This window comes from Pelophylax lessonae (genome assembly GCF_965119305.1).
Source record: "Pelophylax lessonae genome assembly, chromosome: 4".
NCBI lineage: Eukaryota > Metazoa > Chordata > Amphibia > Anura > Ranidae > Pelophylax > Pelophylax lessonae.
The window spans coordinates 65,934,539-65,957,340 of NC_138771.1; the positions used below are offsets into that span (position 1 = coordinate 65,934,539).

Sequence of the window (22,802 nt, forward strand, 5' to 3'; positions counted from 1 at the left end):
TACGGCGCTGCTTAACTTTAACTAACAATTGCACGTGGTGCGATGCTGTACCCAAATAAAATTGATGTCCTTTTTTTCCCCACAAATAGAGCTTTCTTTTGGTGGTATTTGATAACCTCTGCGCTTTTTTTTTTTTTTTGCGCTGTAAATAAAAAAAGAGCGACAATTTTAAAGAAAAAAAAACAATATTTTTCACATTCTGCTATATGACATTCTCAAAAAAAAAAATTAAAAAATCTAAATTTTTTAACATTTTAGGCAAATTTGTTTTCTGCTACAAATTTTTGGTAAAAAAAAAAATCACAATAAGCGTATTTTGATTGGTTTGCGCAAAAGTTATCGCATTTACCAACTACGGGAAAGATGTATGTCATTTTTATTGTTTTTTTTTTTTTCTATTAGTAATGGCTGCGATCTGCGATTTTTTTGCGGGACTGTGACATTGCGGCGGACAAATCGGACCCCTAACTGACATTGTTGACACTTTTCTTTTTTTTTTTTTTTTTACTGTTTGCGCTATAAACAAAAGCAGACCGACCGTTTTGAAAAAAAAAGCAAAAAAAAAAAAAGTATTTTTTTAATTTCTACTATAAAACGCATCCAATAAAAAAAATCATATTTCTTCAGTAATTCAGCCAAATATGTGTTTTGCTACATATGTATGGTAAAAAAAACAAAAATCCCAATAAGCGTATATTGATTGGTTTGGGCAAAAGTTAAAGCATCTACAAACTATGGGATATTTTAATTAATTAATTAATTTTTATTGGTATTGGCGGTATTTAGCGACTTACAGCAGGATTGTGATATTGCTGGGGACGTTCTGACATTTTTTGCACTTTTTGGGGACCAGTGACACTAATACAATGATCAGTGCTAAAAAAAATATGCACTGTCACTATAATAATGACACTGGCTTAAACATCAGGGGCGATCAAAGGGTTAACTGCTGTGTGCAAAGGGTTAACTGTCTGCTTAGACAGTGTGTTACTACAGTGTGGGAGGTGCTTTTACTAGGGGAAGGCATGGATTCATGTCCTTGCTTTGCAGAGACACCTGATCCATGGCTTCCCTCCTGTAAGAACGGTGATATACCTTGTTTACATAGATAGACCGCGGTTCTGCCTCTCTGCTGGATGATTTGTGGGTGCCGACGGACATCGAGTCCGCAGTACCTGCAGATCATCTCCTCCTGTATAATCACAGCAGGAGCGGGCCAGTGGTGCTCGTGCACACCGCCTACCTGTAAGTGTCCGGTCATGTACTAGGTTATGCTGTCGGCAAGAAGTTAAAGGATAAGTTCACAAAAACTGTAGCTGCTATCTTTTAAAAAACGGACACTTACCTGTCCAAGGATCCATCACCATTCTCACCCGAGCCGGTTCATCACCTGTCTTCGAGTCCCCGATTCCGGTATCTTACCCGTGAGTAACCGGCCGTGACTCCTTGCAGCTTCACAGCTGGCTTTCCACTGTGCGTGTGCGAGCAATGCTGAACTTTGTGAATGGTCCCACAGCCTCATTACAGCCCTGCAGGTGCAGCAGCTGATTGATATTTATAAAACCACTCCCATACAACTTAGCACATGGATAAACAGCTATTTCTTCAGAATAACAAAAGGTAGCAATCTGCAACAAAGCGGCAGGGCAGGGCGGCTGCTCTGTACTTGATCACGTACATATACATGATTCGGCACTTCCAGGTAGGGGGCGCCCGCCGCCCCATCTGTGCTGTGATTCATTACAGCAAAAGTTGGTTAGCAGGTCCCAGCCAATGATTTATGGCCAAGACCTGCTGATCGGCTTAGTGCATCAAAGTAAGGAGCCCTATGTTTAACCACTTGCCGACCAGCCGCCCTATATTTAAAGTGGCAGGTACCTGTATGCCGCTTTGCGCGACAGCAAGTGGGACGCACGCAGTCTCATTCGCCACAGGTAAAGCTTATCTGCAGGTTCCAACAGTCTCAATTGGCGCCGAGCACCCGTGATCGCTCCTGGGGGAGACAGAATGGGGGTCGGCCATTTTAAACACCGCCATTGTAATGGTGGTGATCAGCAACTTACAGTGGGGTGGGGATAGTGCGGTGGACAATCTGACACTAACTGACACTGGGTGGGAACTATCTACCACTGACATCACCAGTGAAACTAATACAGTGATCAGTGCTAATAGTATACACTGTCACTGTACTAATGACACTGGCTGGGAAGGAGTTAACATCTAGGGGCTATGAAAGCGTTAACAATGTGTACTTGTGTGCTGCTTTTACTAGTAGATGTGGCTGATTTTTCTCCCTTTAGGGAAAAAAAAAAAACAGCCTCATCTCTGCTCCGTGTACAGAGCCCTGTGTTCTTCTTAATCACTTCTGGACTGAAAGGTTTTCCCCCTGTTCTTAAAACGAACAATTTCTAACTAGCTAGCTGAACCACTTGACCTCCAGAAGATTTACCCCCCTTCCTGACCAGGCAATTTTTTGCGATTCGGCACTGTTACTTTAACTGACAATTGCACGGTCATACGATGGTGTACCCTAAAAAAATTGATGTCCTTTTTTTCCCATAAATAGAGCTTTTTTTTTGGTGGTATTTGATCACCTGTTCGATTTTTAATTTTTGTGCTATAAACAAAAAAAGAGCGACAATTCTGAAAAAAACCAAAAAAAAAACCAATATTTTTTATTTTCTGCTATAAAACATTCCCAATAAAAAAAAATAAAAAAATCTAATTTTTTTCATAATTTTAGGCCAATTTGTATTCTGCTACATATTTTTGGTAAAAAATAAATCCCAATAAGCGTATTTTGATTGGTTTGCGCACAAGTTATCACATCTACAAACTAGGGGAAAGATTTATGTTTTTTTTTTTTTTTTTTTTTTTAGTAATGGCGGCGATCAGCGATTTTTAGCGGGCCTGCGACATTGCGGTGGTCAGATCGAACACCTAATTGACACTTTTGAGGGGACCAGTGACATTACTACAGTAATCAGTGCTAAACATATAGACTGTTATTGTACTAATGACACTGGCAGGGAAGGGGTTAACACCAGGGGGGATCAAAGGGTTAAATTTGTGCCATGAGGATGCTTTCTAACTGTGTGGGGGATGGACTCACTGGATGAACACAGAGACCTGTGTTCCCCTCCTCCTTCCATCGCCGCCGGGGGCATGCATATTAGGGACCCGCCCGTGAAGCCGCAAGGCTTCACTGCCGGATTCTCTCACCGGCAATGGCGGCTGCAGCACCCGACAGCCGATGGAAGCATCGGCTGTGGTGCCGACATCGCTGGACTCCAGGACAGGTAAGTGTCCTAATATTAAAAGTCAGCAGCTACAGTATGTGTACAGTATGTGTAGCTGCTAACTTTTAATTTTGGGAGGGGGAGGGGGTGAGGCTGGAACACCGCTTTAAATAGGAGGGACACAGGATCCCCTGTGTTCATTACTGACAGAAAAGCGGTCTGCTGTGTTTACATCGGCAGATCGCAGTTCTGTCTCCATGGGGAGCGATTGCGAGTGCCCGGCGGACATCGTGGCTGCTGGACCTGCTGATTGGCTCCCCCTCTAGCCAATCAGCGTGTGCGCGCCCACACTGCTACATGAAGCGATGTACATGTACGTTGTTTCGAGTAACAGAGCCGACCTGCCACAGTATAACTACAACGGCTAGTTGGCAAGTGGTTAATAGTCCAGTTTATGATTTGTGACTGTGGCGATTTTTTTTTTTTTTTTTGTCACTTACCTTATTATTATTAAGAAAATATACTCACCTTCCTTCCACTTCCTCCCTCTGTGGCCGTGGCCCGCGCCGTCACTTCCAGTTTGCAATGATTCCTGGGAACTGAAAGTCATCGCTCCCAGGAATCAATGCGCCTGCACGTACCCCGCTCGTCACTTCCGGTGCAGGCGCGGCATTCACTGCTAAACAGCTTCTGGGCATGCCACGCCTGCACCGGAAGTGACGAGCGGGGCCGGTGCAGTGTATTGTGGGACTCTGACGTCACTGAAGAGGACACGAAGAGGGACGCTGCGGCTTCAGCTGCCCACACCTGAGATGGCAGCGCTGGAGAAGAAATTTTCAAGGTAAGTATTTCTTCTTGCAGGTAAGTGCGACCCGGGACAGATCAGAGGCTATCCATTGTGGAATGCACTAGCCCTGACTGTCCCGGGGGTATTTTTAGCTAAAATTAACCCCGAGGCCAGAACTCCGCTTTAATCAACTGCTAAATCAGAAGCCGTAGTTGGAGAAACACATGTATTATTTTATACCGATTGCCAAGACCCCCTGGAGCTGTAATACAAACACTGGAAGCTACTCTTCCCCCACCTCTTTTATTATAGGGAAGTTAGTAACTGCGGTGATCTGTTCCTCTGCCCAGGGCACATGAAGCAGAATTGTGTGCACCATGTCTGCGCTTTATGTCTGCCTATATAATATCCATGGTGCGGGCCGCTCCGTGCCAGCTACAAGTGACTACATCATTTGAATCAGAATATCTTGGCTCCCGCTGCAACCAACAAAGGTTAGACACATTTTCTCTCTCTATTTGGCACGGTGGATTTTCCGCACTTATCTAGAAAATGAATGATAGAAGTCTGTGTTAACAGCTGGTGTTATTAAAATATAAATTCTCTGCCACTAAATCTGAGCCGAACGCCAATCCACAGTCTGGATGAAAGTGCAGCTACTGCCAGGCCGTTTCCATAATTAAACAGTTACTTTCTTTGGGTTATTTCTTGACTACACAAACCCTTTTTTATGGATTGCTGTTGGTCCTGCAGGACAAGTTTGTTTTATTTGTTTTGGTTGGCAGTTTCTTGTGTCAGTATGTGTTCGGGGACCAGTTGGGGATATTCAAAGCAGATATTATTTGTCTTTGTTGAAATGGTCTTCTGTATTTGTCCTTGACCGGATATTTTGAAGGTATGGTGTGCAGTAAGCTTCCCAGCCCCCTGGACATCTCGGCGGAGAGAGTGGAAAAGCTCCTGTGTGCAGGTTCCCGGAGATTTGATTCTCTGCTCCCCCAGACACAACAGCTTAAAGATGGTGAGTTCTTTTTTTTTTGTGCTTTTTCTGTTGGACCAAAAATACCCATCTGTTTTAATGTTTTAGATGGGTAAAGGTTGTACATGATCGATGTCTTCTATGTAGGGTACTGAGGATAAAAGTAAGCTGCCATTGATTCTAAAAGAACAGTGCCCCCCTGTGGCCGGTTCAATGTCCTACAGAGCAGCTTTATCGAATAACCAAGGAAATTTTTACTTTATTTTTCCCTGCAGCCAGACAGACTTTATTTCCTTACTTGCGATAACTGGAATTTCCGTATTATTTGTTTTATATTATTTCAATAGCATATCTTATAAAAGCTTTGTTCAGTTCACTCTGAACATTTTCCAAAATAACCTTGAGTCAAAAAGACAGGTGTGATTGCTGAATGAAAAAACACGGTGCTCCAAAATAACTCTATGATGAGGATTTCTGATGACACCACTATGTCTACTTTAATTCCTGTATAGCAGGGGTCTTCAAACTATGGCCCTCCAGTTGTTCAGGAACTACAATTCCCATCATGCCTAGTCATGTATGTGAATGTCAGAGTTTTACAATGCCTCATGGGATGGGCCGTAGTTTAAAGATCCCTGCTGTATAGGCTTAAAAGAGAAGTTTTGGATTAAAAAAAAAAAAAAAAAAAAACTTAACTCACCCAGGTGGATCCAGCATCAATCTCCTGCCAGCTCTACAGTGAGAACATCAAACACCGCTAATCGCTCAGTTCTCCCTCTCTGCTGTGAGCAGAGAGCTGTGACTGTAAGTCGCGCAGTCTCCCTTCCAGTGCTCACTGGAGCAATGGGCTGTGGAGGGGGCAGGAGAGGCTGGCTCAGGCTCTCAGTGGATTGCTAAGAGGCTGAGTCAGGTGCCGGTCCAGGCTTCTGGGTGGATCTTGCCCATATGGTCAGGATCTTTCCTGAGCCTGGGCTGGCTGAGTGGCGTCAGCCGACAGCGGGCTTTAGCCAACTGTCGGTTGAAAACAGGTCACAGAACAAACTGCACTCCTGTAAACCATAGGAGAAATATAGCCAAAAAAGCATTGGCCTTACTTATCCTTTAATCCTGCTATGGAAATTGCTTCTTTAGTACCAATGAAAGCGTGTTTGCCTGATTTGCAAAAGACTAGATGTTCTCACCAGCCTTACATAATTGCTTGATATTAACACACCTTCAAGTTGTTAAGGTTAAAATATAAAAAATAACAAACATGTCATAAGGTGAAGAAGGTGTTTTACCCTAGTGCATAGAATACATTAACCACTTGCCGACCGCCGCAAGTAAATATACTGCGGCGGTCACCCCCGGCCAGGCAAAGTGACGTACCGGTACGTCACTAGCCTGTCACCGGCTTGTGAGCCAATAGCGGGCGAGCGCGCGCCCTCTGAGGTGCGCGCCTGCCGCGGCTCGTTCACTAAGGAGTCAGTGCGTGTGACCGGCGGACCCGATGTCCGCCGGTCACTCGCCGATCGACGGTAAAAAGGGAGAAAGGCAGGCGGCTAATGTAAACAAGCCGCCTGTCATTCTCCCCTGTGTAAAAATGGAGATCAGACGGTTCTACTATGTAGAACCGTTGATCTCTGTTTTTACAATAGTAGACATGTCCCATCACAGTTAGAAACACGCCCCTAGGACACACTTAACCCCTTCCTCTCCAATACAGTTAACCCCTTCCCTGCCAGTGTCATTTTTACAGTAACCGTGCATATGTATAGCACTGATTACTGCAGTAATGTCACTGGTAACCCCAAAAGTGTCAAAAATGTCAGTCAAGGGTCCGATCTGTCCGCCGCAATGTCGCAGTCCCGCAAAAAAAATCGCAGATCGCCGCCATTGCTCGTTAAAAAAAAAAAAACACCAAAAATCTTTCCCTTTTGTTAGTAAACACAATAACTTTTGCACAAACCAATCAAAATAAGCTTTTTGCTATTTTTTTTTTTTACCAAACATATGTAGCATAAAACAAATTGGCTGAAAATGTTAAAAAATTTTGATTTTTACATTTTTTTTGGGGAATTTCATATAAAAAAATGTGAAAAATATTGTTATTTTTGCAAAATTTACGCTCTTATTTTGTTTATAGCGCATGATCAAAAAATCGCACAGGTGATCAAACACCACCAAAAGAAAGCTCTGTTTGTGGGGAAAAAAAGGATGTCAAATTTGTTTAGGTACAGCGTCGCACGACCGTGCAATTGTCCGTTAAAATCACGCAGTAAAAAATCGCAAAAAACCCCCTGGTCAGGAAGGGGGTAAAATCTTCCGGGGCTTAAGTGGTTAAGATAAAAAAAAACCTTCATCCTTTAGAAGCACTTTAAAGTGTATCCTTTCCAAAGTCTCTCACTGAGTCTGTGTGCTATCAAGCCTGAGCTCTGCAGTGTGCTATAGCAGAAGGATCATTCATAGAAATGGTAAAAAGCAAAGTTGCCAGCACAAAAAAGGGTTTATGTATATGTAAGGACTAAAAGCACTGGGCCTCTAAAGAAGACACATGGCCATACAATAAAGTTTGATGAGAGGCCGTTCAGTTGTAAAGGGGAGCTCCACCCAAAAGGGGAAGTTCTGCTTTCAGCAGGTACCTGGTTTTGAAGTTCTCCTCTCCCCTCCCTCCCTGCAGTTTTCTGGGACACGTCGCAGATCCCAGAAGACTGCAGGACCATTCACAATGTGCAGCGCAGCTTGTGCATGCACAGTGGGCACTCAGCTGTGAAGCCGCAAGCTTTCACGGGGCAGGTGCCCACAGTTGATATGCCGGCGCCAGGGACAGAAGACCAAGGGAAGGAATTGCTTGGGTGAGCACATCAGTTTTTGTAGCTGCCGACTTATAATAAAAGCAAAAATACCGACCGCACTATAGCTGAATGACGGCTATAGCGCAGACGGCTAGTTCTGGGAGGCCGTCGTATGTCTGCCTCACAGCGCGGCACGCTCTATTATCACAGACACTGTTGATCACAGATTGGGGTAAACAGCCAGTCAGCAGCTCTTTACCATGTGATCAGTTGTGTCCAATCACAGCTGATCATGGATGTAAGTAGGAGCTGGTTATCTTTTCCTCATTCTTTCCTCGTCTTCTCTAAAAGGGACATCTACTCTGATAATCAGTGTTCTGATTATTAGTGCAGTCCCTACAGTGCCCATCAGTGCAGCCAGTCAGTTCCTCCTCATCAGTGTCACCTATCAGTGCCCAATGAGTGCCTCCTGTCAGTGCCGCCTATCAGTACAGTTTCATCAGTGCCTCCTTTTCAGTGCCCATTAGTGCAGCCCATCAGTGCCGCTGATCAGTGTAGCCCTTAAGTGCCCATCACTGCAGCTTCATCAGTGAATGAGAAAAATTCTATGTCTTTATTCTTTTATTTTGCAAAAAAAAAAACCTAGAGGTGATTAAATACCACCAAAAGAAAGCTCTATTTATATAATAAAAATGTTGTTTGTTACACTGTTGCATGACCCCGCAATTGCCAATCAAAGTGTGACAGCGCTGAAAGATGAAATTTGGCCTGGTCAGGAAGGGGGTAAAATTGGCCAGTAGGCAAGTGGTTAAACTTGGTAGGGGACTCTCTACTGTTAGAGCGGTAAGGATGTGGAACGTCCTTCCACAGTTGGTGGTGTCAGCGAGGAGTGCATGTTGTCTTACTGAATGCAATGTGCAAGGGTAGTGACAAAAACACACGCATACTCAGGCTGAACTGGAAGGACTGGTGTCTTGAGACCCCATTCATATCTGAACAATGCTGCCGCATTACAATTTTTTTGTGGTGCATTTTTAAAACGGCACCATTTATCCTCTTCAAAACGAGCCAAAGAAGCATATGTACCAAACTTTGGCACTGAGCCCAGGAGCGTTTGACATTGCGTTTTTTGCCACAATTTATGTCAGTTTTTTTCGTACAATAATCGTGGCAAAATAGCACCGCATCTGGGTTTCCAATAATAAATAATGACACCACAAGCGTGTCACACATTTTGTTGTGATTCTGGAATGGCAAGCAGAATTGCGCAATTCCTCCTGTGGTTCCAATACGCTTAGGTGTGAACAGGGTCTTATTCAACCTTACCAACTAAGTAACTATGTGTATATATGCCCATGTGTTGCTTATTATATTCAAGCTGTTATTTTTACTTATATTTATAGATTTTATCCAGTTGCCTCTTAACCTTTTTGACAGTCAATAAATGATTTCTGGTGATTTTAGGCTTGTGCATTTTGTTTGGATGCTTGAGCAGCTTTAATCTCACTGCACTCACTCCAATATCCTTTCACACAGCAGTAAGAAGCCAAGCAGGGATCATAACTGAGGATCTTCGTTGCAGGGAACCCCTTGCTCCTACTTCATTCATCTGTGTTTCTGTATGTCAGCTCTCCTGACCAGTTGTCAGTTCAACAGTGATCAGTTTATTAGGTCATCCGGGGTACAGGTCTCATAAGGGAGCAAAGCCCTTCTCCTCTGCCAAGATTCCTGGTACTGCCAAGATGCCTGGTACTGCCATATACAGTAAAGCCACTGCTTAGGCAAGGCATGATTATTTGGTCCTGGGAAATTGGTTGCATTGAGCCTACAGACAATACTGGTGACAAGTTTTTGGCGCCCTTCCCTTAGGCCGGCCATACGCAGTTCAAATCTTTGCCGGTTCAGCAGTATCCGGCTGAGAATCAAACAGTTAATGGGCAGGCTGAATGTACCACGTTGATCGATCAATAAATGCAGGTACAACCAGCCTGCCAGGTCCTCTTTCGATTATCACTAGCGGCTGCCATAGTCTCTATCGATAATCACTGTCTTCTCCCAGCGGGGACGGCTTCCCCCATCTCCTGCTGGAAGAAACCAGGGGCCTGGCAGGACGAATTCCCGATTCAATACTGTGTTGATGGGGGAATTAAGCAAATTTCTTTCCTGCACCCGGTGTTTGCAGGAAATAATTGAACTCTGTGTATGGCCAGCCTTATCCTTTTTTTTTTTTTTTTAAATAACTAGGCAAAAAAAGGCAAAACTTCTTTTCACTTTTAAGTAGAGTAGAGAAGGATTTAGAACACCTTTCAGATTTTTTTTGCTGTTTTTACCCGTTATGGAGATTTGCCTTCTTTGCTTGTCCTGTTTTCTGGTATCACTGAGAGAAAGAAAATCCTACATTTTGCATTGTCACCAGAACAGAGGAAATCTTTCAATGGGGACACTAGTTCTGGAGACAACCAAAGATTCCTTCCTTTTTAGATGGATTTCCTCTCTCTTTTTTGTTTTAGCTATGGACAGGAAGGCAAGGAAAATCTTCCCAATGGAGCAAATGCTAAAAGACAGGAGTTACAAGTATTCCCTTCTCTATTCAAAATGAAATAAACAGTCTTTATTTGCTTTAAATGTCTGTTGCACATGAAAATAACTGAACATAAGCTGAAAATGTTATTTTATCTCTAAATATCATGTTGATTTTAATGTCTGGGTTTTCTGCCAAAATTGGACTTGTACTACAGGAATTATTAGGTCCTTAGCTGTTGCAAAGAATATGTATCATCTTTGTAAATAACCTGTATCTGGTTTCTGTTGATGCCAGGAATCTTTCCCTTTACAACTTTGGCATCACCGGTTCAGTAGATGAAAGGAAGTCTTCCTAATGAGAACACACATGGCAAACCGTAGCTTTATCAAAAAAAAAAAAAACGTTTTGTATAGAGTTTGGATTTAAAAAGTTCTACATTATTACCCATACTGTGAGTTTAAGGTGGTATTTAACCCAAAAACAAAATATATTGCAGTTAATCTTACTAGTAAGTTTGGTAATTTTCTATTTCCTTTAGCAGACCAAGCTGTGCAGCAGTAGTGGAAGTTAAGAGGGTGGAGACAAAACATTTACCACTGACATGGCTGCTTGCAATACTCAGTTTTTTTCATTTTTGTGAAGCCTTTGTGCCAAAACAAAATAAAGAAAAAAGTTTGCTATAACTGCTTAAAAATGTTAGTTGGACACCCTAAGACAGGAAGTTTGTTACTGGCCTGATCACCAGATACAACTAAAGGGAAAAAAGCCTAAAAAAAAGAAAGCCACTACATTTTGTTATGGGTTTATTATTGCTTGAAGACTATTGAAAGTCTCTTCTACTAGATAAGAAACACCACAAATTATTCGGCTGATTCAGTAAAGTGAAGAACCTGAATTAGAGCTGAAACCCCTGGGTCTATGGCAGGCATTCTCAGCCAGTTTTCTGTGGACCTCCAGGGTTCCTCCAAGGGATGTTAGGGGTTTCTTGAGCTGCGGCTACCTGACCTACCATTTCATGAGGACTGCAAAGTCTTGGGGCCAATACTGTTGGCAAAGCTAACGGCATACCACCAATGTTTTTTTTTTTTTGTATAGGTGGCATTCTGAACACCACTGTAAAAGGAACATTTTGCCACTGGCCACCAATGTAAGGAACAATTTTCCCACTGACCACCAATGAATTACTTTTATCAGGGGGTTCCTAAGACCTGAAAATAGTTTCAAGGGTTCCTCTGGGGCAGGGGTCGGGAACCTTTTTGGCTGAGAGAGCCATGAACACCACATATTTTCAAATGTAATTCCGTGAGAGCCATACACTATATTTCAGGGGTCGGGAACCTTTATTTAATCATATTCATGGGCCACAGCTATACAGTGAGTAGATAGAGCCGTGTGAAAATGCCTGGTTGGGAAGAGAGTAGAGCAGGCAGGTATGCAATGAGACTGGAGTGGTGAAGCGCCTGCAGGCCTGCGAGTGATGGAGGGGAGTATAGGCCCTGAGAAAATGGCAGCTGGCCGCTGAAGGCCTCAGAAGTGGATATGAGAGGCGGCTCTCTGTTAGAGGGGAAGGAGATCGTGTCTGTCGGGGCACAGGGAGCAGGTGGCAGGTCTCCTTACCGGGCGGTAATTGCCAAGGCCCTCAGATGCACAGCACACGAGCCGGCGGCGGTACCGCGAGTAGGCCACGGGGTCCGTAGCGCAGCAATCTGGTCAACAAGAGACGGTAGCGGTGGGTAGCCCACAAAGTGTACCGTCGATGGGTGATGAAATCTCCTTGGCACCGGGCACAGCTACGTGGTTGGCACTGGATTGAGTTTTAGACGCGGCGGAGCTCTGAGACTATACGTCCAGCGCGGGTCACATCTGGACATGCCCCCCTTTGTTAAAGATTTGTTTGCGAGCCAGATGCAGCCATCAAAGAGCCATGTCTGGCTCGCGAGCCATAGGTTCCCTACCCCTGCTCTGGGGCAACAGGGTTGGGAAAGGCTGCTCTATGGGTTTGGTTGCAATTGCTTTCTTTTTTTATTACAGTGCTGAGGCTTGCTGTGGTCATACGGAACCTGCAATCCCTTTAGCTTTTGGGGAAAGACAAGTATCAGCTGTTAAGTGGCAGGACACATTGGGGGGTTCCTCACCCTGCGTATTGCTGAGCTCTGGTCTAGCGTATACCTGGGGACAAGGTCTTGTTTACTGATGTCTGACATCATGATGGTTTGCCTGTTTGAATACCACGGTCCTATCTAAAGAATTACTTCGTATCTCGTAAACCACAGGGACTGTTTTTTTACCCTGTCTCTAGGGTGCAGGCTCATTTTTAAGAACAAGTGTTTCATTCAGCATAAAACAGACCAGTCAATTCCTCTTTACAAATAACAATACATTGGTTCATGCTCATTTCTTGTAAACAGTGCAGCTTATATTACTAATAGAGAACATTAAGAAGATTGATTTGTTTCTCTCCATATAAAGCTTCCCGTTACGTCTCAGCTGGGCAATTATTGAAGCCTTCGAGCTTTTCAGTTCGGTTTTCTTATGAGGCGCTCTGCCATACATCAGTCAAGGTTGTGGCTGTAATGCATTAGGGCTTTTCTTCCCAGCAGACTGTAAAAGATTACAGGTCTATATGTTAAATGTGCTGCATAAAACCAGCTAAGACTTTGTAAAGGAGGTTAGGTGCCTCTGTCATTTTCCAACTACTTTACAAGCAAAGGCACCACACATTCTCTGTTTTTATGTTCCACTATTCCTTATATTGGTGAAATGTTTGAATTGTCGGGATGACACTTATCACACATACTTTGTAAAGTGCAATCACAGATTTTCAAGAACAAAAGAAGAAACATTGGTCAGGGGGACTTTGAATGAGGCTGATCACAAAAATAATCAATATTTGTAAAAATAATAAATTATACATTTATTGCATAATACTGATATGAAAATCAATATCAAACATAATAGGGTAAATAAAAAACAATTCATTGAGCTGAATCATAATCGATGGTCAACATAATTATCACAAAACAGTATGTATACACATGGGAATAAAAAAACATAGCAAAAAGTAAATGGAGTAGCGGAAAAACATTATCCAAACATGAAAGTTTGAGTTATAGGATGCCTAGATAGGTTTGGAAAAAGTTTTTCATCTAGGCATCCTATAACTCAAACTTTCATGTTTAGATAATGTTTTTCCGCTACTCCATTTACTTTTTGCTATGTTTTTTTACTCTCATGTATACATACTGTTTTGTGATAATTATGTTGACCATTCAAAGTTCCCCTGACCAATGTTTCTTCTTTTGTACTATATTGGGATGGAGGCTCATCACGTATGGTGCCACAGATCGCAATTCCTGGTAACTGGTATTTATTTATTTTTTTTTTTTTTCGTTTGTTAGTTTACAAACTTTTTTATTAACAAAAAGTTTTAAATAGTCACTTGAGAGGTGACAGTTGTAATACATAAATGTATCCACAGATATACATAAAATGTACATTATACATGTATACATGTACAAATATACATAAAATATATATATATCTTAATTTAAGTAAGATAAAAAATATATGTCTACTAGTTACTTCTCAGTGCAAAAAAATAACTATACAAAATAGGGTACAGAGTAAAGAAAAGCAAAAAAAAAGAAAAGGAAATATGACCATATGAGGTACAAATGAAAAAAGATAAGACACAATGCTTCAGAATCAGGATTTTTAATCCAGTTACTATTTGAAAGTATATAAAGGAACCAAGGATCCCCATTTTGGATCAAGTAATTTCTTTGTTTTGTTTATTGTATACTTTTTTTTTTTCCATAATCATAATTTCATCAGTCCTAGCAATAATTTGTGGTAAGGGAACTATAGTAATTTTCCAGTAGTTTTCCAGTGTGTTGCTACACACATAGTGTGTAAGAGGTCTGTTAGAGATGAGGATGTATCCAGAATACCTTGAAATAATTATGCTATGTATTTATTAGTATGGTCGATCGACAGATTATCGGCAAAGGGCCGATATGCATTTTCCCCGATATATCGGAATCTGCCTCCAAGGTGGCCGATATTGCCGGTATTTCAGAAAGTGCTTGTACTGGAGAGATGCCTGCAGCTAGAGGCATCACCCCGGTACTGGCGTCCATAGCCGAGGGTCGGCTGTCTTGTAAGGACAACCGATGCGGCTGAGAAGCCGCTCAGCTTTCATTACAAGGAGCGAGAGGGGATCCCCCCCTCCCGCCGCCTTGCTCGCCCGGGCCTGCTTTTTTTGTGCTGTACACGCTCCCTATCCTCCCCTGATGCACCTTACCACTACCCGTGTAGAGTGCGCAGTGCCGTTATTTTTAAGCGCATGCTGCACTCTGTGTACTACAATTCCCATTCTTCTGCTTGTAGATGTAAAGTTCATCTCAGCACCAAGTAGGAAAAGGGGGGCTATGTTCATCTACACAAGGGGGCATGGAGAACAAATGTAGCCAGACTAGAACAGGAAGCTTGAGATTAACAGAGAAAAAGCTTGCATTTGAGAGATGAAATTAAGGAAGAGAGATAAAGAAGGTATATTCTAGTTATATTTAGATATATTGCATTTATTTTGTTTTATAAAAAATGGGAGTTTAGTGTCACTTTAACTCTGCTTAAAATAGGCCTATAATAGTATCCGCCTTTCTAGGTTAGATGGAAAAAACAGTAATAATAGGGCTGAAACCTTAAAGGATAAGTTCACCTTCGGTAATATGTTACATGTTCCACCTGTTTTAAAGTGGATGTAAACCGGATTCATGAAATTTGATCTAAGCACATATATCTATTGTGTTTTCTTATCTCACTCCAAAGCCTCAAGTCCCGTGTCTTTCTGCTGTTTCATTGATCACTTCTGACAAGTTCTCCATCAACCAAGCTAAAACCAGGCTGAAATTTGTGTTGTGGGAGGTTGCTGTAAATAGATTAGCAGAGAGCTTGTCTTGTTACAGCACAGCTTTGCAAGTCTCTGCCTATATGAAGGGGGGGTGCCTTTCCTTCAATCAGCTGTCTTGGCTGTATGCCAAGAATCCACTCCCAGTGCTGAACAGGAAGAGAAAATCTCTAACACAATGTGCACTTTCTATAGAATAGATAAAGCTGAAGACAGCAGATATGCATGTAAAACTTATATGGGGAGATTTGTATAATCTGAGGCTGTTCACTTCACTGGGTATATGTGAGGGTTTACATCCACTTTAACTACTTTACCCCCGGGGGATTTTGCTGCTTAATGGCCAGGCCCTATTTTGCGATTCAGCACTGCATTATTTTAACGGACAATTGCACAGTCGTGCAACGCTGCACCCAAATAAAATTGACGTCCTTTTTTTTCCCCACAAATAGAGCTTTCTTTTGGTGGTATTTGATCACCTGTGCGATTTTTTATTTTTTGCACTATAAACAAAAAAAAGCGACAATTTTGAAAAAAAACAATAATAAAAAAATATTTCTTACATTCTGCTATATAACATTCCCCAAAAAAATATAAAAATATAAATTTTTTAACATTTTAGGCCAATTTGTTTTCTGCTACATATTTTTGGTAAAACAATCGCAATAAGCGTATTTTGATTGGTTTGCGCAAAAGTTATTGCATCTACTAACTACGAGAAAAATTTATGTCTTTTTTATTGTTTTTTTTAATTTCTTTACTAGTAATGACATCGATCTGCGTTTTTTTTTTTTTTTTTTGCGGGACTGCGACATTGCTGCGGACAAATCGGACCCCTAACTGACATTTTTGACACTTTTGGGGGGACCAGTGACATTACTACAGTAATCAGTGCTAAAAATATGCTCTGTTACTGTAATAATGCCATTGGCAGGGAAGGGGTAATACTATTAGTGATCAATGGGTTAAATGTAAGCCTAGGGGCGTGATTCTAACTGTAGAGGGGCGTGGCTTGTTAGATCATCACAGAGCCATGCGATCCTATATAGCAGGATCACATAGCCTCTGTGATCACTTCAGGGAGAAGGACAGACGGCCGTGTTTACATCAGCTGTCCATCCTTCTCTGTCAGCGGCGGGAGATCGCAAGTGGCCGTGGCCATCGGAGCCGCCGGTCACACACACTGGCTCCCCAGTTGACAAGCGGGGGCTGGAGTGCGCCGCCAGCGGCGCACGCTCACCCCCTAGAGTCTTCTGAGCGAGCGACGTAGTACTACATCAGTTTGCCCAGGAGCAGCCACCTGCCGCAGTAAACCTGCGGTGGGTGGTCATCAAGTGGGTAAGGGTCTCTGCCCACACAGCGGTGTCATTCATTCACAGAGTTCTGCGAATGAATGAACTACAAGTAATGACATCCTTTGTGGCTGTCGGCTTGTAGTTCTCAATGAACTATCACATCGATGCTGAGTGCCGTGATAGTTAATTGATTCTTCCTGTCCATGTGACACTGTCTGCCCATACCATGTATTGGCTGACAGCTTACTCTGACAAGTATGCTGGAAACCTGCATGGAATCAGCAATATGCTGATTGCTGGTGCAATGCTTTCCAGACTCCTAAAAAAATGGAAAAAAAAAATAGTAAATGCACATTTTTTTACCTCCAAATCAATGTGCATTTATTAGTATTTTTACAACCATGAATGATTCTGGATAGTTACTCTTTTTCACCCCTGCTTGGTGCCAGTCCCATGCCAAGACCTCAGTGCTGAAAACTCTTTCATTTTGCTGCTACTGTACAGAAATAAGACATATATTGTTTACTGATTTTAAAGCCTAAGAAAACTCTGCTTAAAATATTGAATCCCCTTCCTGCTACATATGCTACATACTTTGTAAAATAGAGCAGTTGTAAAATACCTTTTTTTTAATTCAGATTCTGTGCAATCATGTGCCAGTGCCAGATGAGCAGGCACTGATGGGCACTGGCTGGCAGCACAATGGGCACTGATGGTGGGCACTTAGTGTATTTTATTTACCTTGTGTAATCAGGGCACTGGTGATCAGTGCCCTGATTACATTCCTCTGTGTCCCCGAACGGCTGATCGGCTCTGCTCCTTCCTCACACTGCAGTCTCTGTGGAAGGAGAGCTGGCGATGAGAGATGATCTCATATGTTTACATATGAGATCATCTCTCATTGCATGGGCCGATCACGTGGTAAATGGCTGCTGTGATTGGCCATTTACCACGATCTGTGATTGGCTGTGTCCAAGGGACACGGCCGACACAGATTTTCCCCGATCCACGCTCGCGGGAGCACGCAGGGAGCCTGTCTCTGGGAGGCCGTATAAAGACAGCCTCCCAGAAATTAGAGTCCGCGCTGTAGCCGTACTTCGGCTATAGCGCGGATCAAACCACACTAAGGAGAACACCGCATGGTCAGTTCTTTAGCTGTGCTGTGCCACGCTCCTCCAATGATCAGACTTGTCCTGACACACCCACTCTTCACAGCCTTTCCGTGGGAAGCTCAGTGGCCTGCTATTTCTCCTCCCCCAGCTCTTATGCAGCTGAGAACAGAGGGACTGTGACCTCCTATAAAAAAAGGAGGAAAAAAGGGTATTTACAATATTTTTTATATCTACACACAAATGTTTTTTGTGTTTTAAACTAAATGGGTTGTTTTGCAAGGTGATGGTTTACAATCACTTTACCTCAGGGAGTCATGACCTCACCTGCCGGGTTCTATTGCCCCCTGTTGTCAGCACTCCCTCTCATCTCCTGCAGCAGTCACTCATTGATAAAGGGGAACTAAGCCAGGAAGGGGGAAGAAACCTATAGTTTCAACTGGGATTTTTGAGGCACAGCACATCTCTTCTTTTATTGCATTTCTTATATCACATAAGAGTGTGTAGTCACTCATTTCTCTAGACATTTTCACCAAAACAAAAATAAATAATGAAATTAAAAAAACAATGAAACAATACACCCTTATTACACCATTTCATACAAGGGAGTAATGGATCACTGTCATCAATTGTTTAATTTAGGAAGTATAAAGCTCAACATGTTTCTTGGACATAGTCCACTTCTTCAGGAGCTGTTTTGCATTGTTGTTTAGAATAACATACTCTAAGTAAATGCAAGAATAATAAGTAAATAACAAAAGACGTCATCCAATATGTATAATTACAAATAGACAAGGTTACATTTACCCCAGGCCAGGTGAGTGGAGAAGAGAGTCCAAAATGGAGATCTCAATGGAAAACTAAACAAGCTGAAGCAGCACCCACTTAAACACACCAGCCCCCTTGACCATAGTTTCTCCGAACGACAATAATTATCAAAGTTAGTTCAAACTCTGAAAAAAATTACAAAAATATAACAGATGGGGCCTGGTCATAAAAAAAAACCTCATCACAACTGCTAAACCCCTCAAAGGGTAAAGCTCATACAAAGATGAAAGCGTATTCTTACCAATGCATCACCTTACATGTTAATGAAGATTCCATACAGTATTACTTTCTGGTTGTAAAATATAATCCGCAAACAAAGGTATACCTCATGAACCCACTTAAATAGGAAACAACCTACCTCATGCTCAAAAACGTGGTATATTCTGTTAACTACCTTGGTTAATGTATATGATGGATAGAAATCCTTACGGCTAAATTATGGGTCACAGGAGAGCAAAAGTAAGTGCACTACTGTGACCCACAACTTTGGCCATACTTCTCTTTTAAAGCCACACTCCAGGAACAAATGAAATTTAAATAGTGCATTGTGCAGCCATAGTTGGATTTAAATTAGATTGGTTCAGTAGGGGCTGGCCGCATTTAGATCCATATCATATATTATATTCTATTATATTATATCATATCATATATCATATCATATTTCTCATATGGGGCTGCTGGAAAATTGACATTCAAGTTATGTCTCTCCTGCATTAAAGTAGAACTATAGGCAAAACTTTTATTTTAATTTTGGATAGAGTAAGGGAGGGTTATAACCCATGTCAATTTTTTTTTTTTTGCCATCTGTGTCCCATTTTGCAGATTTTCCTTCACTACAGCCAAACAGGAAGTGAGAGGAAATCCCTGCAAATTAAAGCGGAGTTCCGGCCACAAAAAATAATTTCAATGAACATACCCCCCGGGACAGTCAGGGATTCTACAATGGCTAGCCTCTTATCTGTCCCGGTTCGCACTTACCTGCAAGAAGAAATACTCACTTTTAAAATTTCTTCTCCAGCGTCGCCATCTCTGTTGTGGGCAGCTGAAGCCAGCGCGTCCTCTTCTGCGTCCTCTTCCGTGTCTTCTCCCAGAATGCGCCTGCACCGGCCCCTCTCGTCACTTCCCATGCGGCGCCGCATTCCTCCACAGCTTCTGGGCATGCCCAGAAGCTGTTTAGCAGGGAATGCGGCGTCGCACCGGAAGTGACGAGTGGGGCCGGTGCCGTCGCATTGATTCCTGGGATCGATGACGTTCAGCTCCCAGGAATCATTGCAAACCGGAAGTGACGGCGCGGGCCGAGGCCGCCGAGGGAGGAAGTGGAAGAAAGGTGAGTATTTATTTCTACAATATCAAGGTAAGTAAAAAAAAAAAATCCTAACTATCCATTTCCTTTTCAGGTGAAGAAAAGCAAGCGGATGGCCACAAAATCGATTATGTTAATTTTGTGGCCGGAACTCCGCTTTAAGGGAAATTCCTTGGGGGTCCCTCAGGTCACCAGAACTAGTGTCCTCATTGGAAGATTTCCCCTCTATTACTTTTCTGGGGACAACCCAAAATGTGGGATTTTCTTTTACTTTCACTTTCAATGATAAAGGTAAACTGAACAAATAGCGAGGATGAATCTCCTTATAAGGGGCACAGACAGCAATAAAAACCTGACAGGCGTGCTAATCCCTCTCCACTCTATAAAATTAAAAGAAAAGTTTTGCCTTAATTTATAATTTAAAGTTTCTTACCTGCCTGGCCACCCAGTACACTGATCTTCTCATGCGCACCTCAGTGTACAATATTGGCAATGCTGAGATCAATGAACTTCCATGCATGCATCAGTTTGACGTCACCTTGGCTCAGCCAGTGAAAATAGCCAGAGAGTGACCGAGAAATAGACCAGCTGAAGTTGTCAGTGGCTTGCAGGGAGCTCTGGGGTACCTCAGCACTGGAGTGAGTGCTGGTTCACATTTATGCGATCACAGAGATTGCATGTAATTCCAATTGCACTGCTCCTAAAATTACATGCGATGTCTGTGCAAATTTAGCCATACAGTTTGTATGGCTGAATTCGCACCGCAATTGCACTGAACACGCACAGGACCCTTTTTTTGGTCCGCAGCAGAATCGGATCGCATGGTGGTTCACACTGGTGCGATCCGATTCTGTGCAAACTCTCAGATCGCACTGCGATATGCGATCTGATCTGGGGTCGTCGTTAACTTTGAATTGACACCCCCAGCGTATCGCATATGGCAGTGTGAACTGCCTGTCCTGCGGATGCGATGCGGGAACACGCTGTATATTCGCAGAGTTCCCGCATCGCATGAATGTGAACCGGCACTAAAGGCGAGTGTAACTAACATGGACATTTCGAGAGGTTTTTGTTTTTCATACCAGTGGTTAGTTAGAGGGGGTTTGCCACTATCTCAGAGTTTAGCTTTAAAGGGTAACCCAACTTTTGTGGCCAATAAAAAAAAATCAATAATATAGCATTTACAATTTGCGTATCAAGTCATACTATAATTGAATGTTATTATAATATTATTATATTATAATATAGCAATATTCAAAAAAGGGCAGAGGCATATTACAGGAAACTATAGGCCGGTCAGCCTGACATCAATTGTATGTAAATTATTGGAAGGGATAATAAGAGACTATATCCAAGAATTTGCTAAGGACAACCGTATCATCAGCAGTAATCGGCACGGATTTACAAAAGGACGTTCTTGCCAAACCAATCTGTTAACATTTTACGAGGAGGTGAGCTGTGACCTTTTCTTTTCATTCTGAAGCTTTGTAATGTTCTATGCAATGCCATGCAATATGGCCACCTGGAGGTGTTCTGTACACAGAATATGTACAGAACACCCCCAGAAACATAATTTCCTACTTGTGTGATTGGCTCACTGATTTTCCCAGAAGTCTGCACTAAGATACAAGTCAGATTCCAGGCATCTCCTGCAACAAAAATGTCATTTTTGGTGAGATACTCCCAATTGGAAATTACATCTAAAGAGACGCAGGCCCAGCAGCTTTCCTCAGAGCTTTGCAGGTGCAGCAGCTGATTGATAATTTAGAAACCACTCCCATTAGACTCACTTCTGCGCATGAGCACAGATAAACACACAGAATAACAAAGTTCTTTTTTAACAAAGTTATTCTTCAGAATAACAAAGTTTGTCAAAATCCTTGTAATGTACTAGATCACTCAGAGGAGAATGTTTTTTTTTTCTCAACAAAAGTTGAGCTACACTCCTAATTTAACCACTTGCCGTCTGCTCACATTGCTGCTACTGCAGCAATGTGGCTCGTTATCGTCCAGCGACGTAGTACTACATCGCTGGACTCCTCCCCTTCTGGGCGGTGCCCGCGCGCCGCCGGAGGCTTGCTCCCGCTGTTTTCAGTCACAGCGGGAGTCGGGCCAGGGGGAGGAGTGGCGGTGATCACCACCGCTCTTCCCCGATCGTCGGGAAATTTAGTTTGGAGATCCGCCCGCTTGTGTAAACACAAGCGGGCGGATCTCCTAAGTGACAGGCAGGGTCAGATTGCAGGGTTCAGCATAGCTGAACCTGCGATCTGTCCTTGTGTCACTCAGTCACCTCCCCCCCCACACGTTAGTAAGCACCAGACATACATTAACCCCTCCCTCTCCAATAAAATTAACCCCTTCCCTGCCAGTGTCATTTTTACAGTAACAGTGCATATATATAGCACTGATTACTGTAGTAATGTCACTGGTACCCCCAAAAGTGTCAAAAATGTCAGTCAAGGGTCCGATCTGTCCTCTGCAATGTCGCAGTCCCACAAAAAAAATTGCAGATCGCTATTACGCGTTAAAAAAACCCACCAAAAATTACAGAAATCTTTCCCTTTGTTAGTAAACGCAATAACTTTTGCGCAAACCAATCAAAATGAGCTTATTGTGATTTTTTTTTTTACCAAACCTAGGTAGCGGAAAACAAATTGGCCAAAAATTTTCAAAAAATTCGATTTTTACATTTTTTTTGGGGGGGAATTTCATATAAAAAATGTTTAAAATATTATTTTTTCAAAATAAACGCTCTTTTTTTGTTTATAGCGCAAAAAGTAAAAATCGCACAGGTGATCAAATACCACCAAAAGAAAGCTCTGTTTGTGGGAAAAAAAAGGACGTAAATTTTGTTTGGGTATGGTGTCGCACGACCGCGCAATTGTCAGTTAAAGACGCACAGTGCCGAATCGCAAAAAGTGGCCCAGACGTAAGACAGCAAAATCCTCCGGTGGTAAAGTGGTTAAACTGGCCATTCTGAGTTTTGATAAACACCTAGGGCCAGTTCACCCCTGAATTGCACAAGAACACATTACACATTTCTCTGTGATTTATTGCA

General features: G+C 42.5%; 1 protein-coding gene across 1 annotated transcript in view; it reads left to right on the forward strand.

Moving 5' to 3' along the window:
* EFL1 (elongation factor like GTPase 1) overlaps window positions 1-22,802 on the forward strand; it is a 669,975-nt gene that overhangs the window by 105,376 nt on the left and 541,797 nt on the right. Inside the window, exon 11 of the mRNA XM_082255636.1 lies at window positions 4,922-5,044. Coding sequence (XP_082111762.1) covers window positions 4,922-5,044 — 123 coding nt within the window. The remainder of the gene's footprint in view (window positions 1-4,921; window positions 5,045-22,802) is intronic.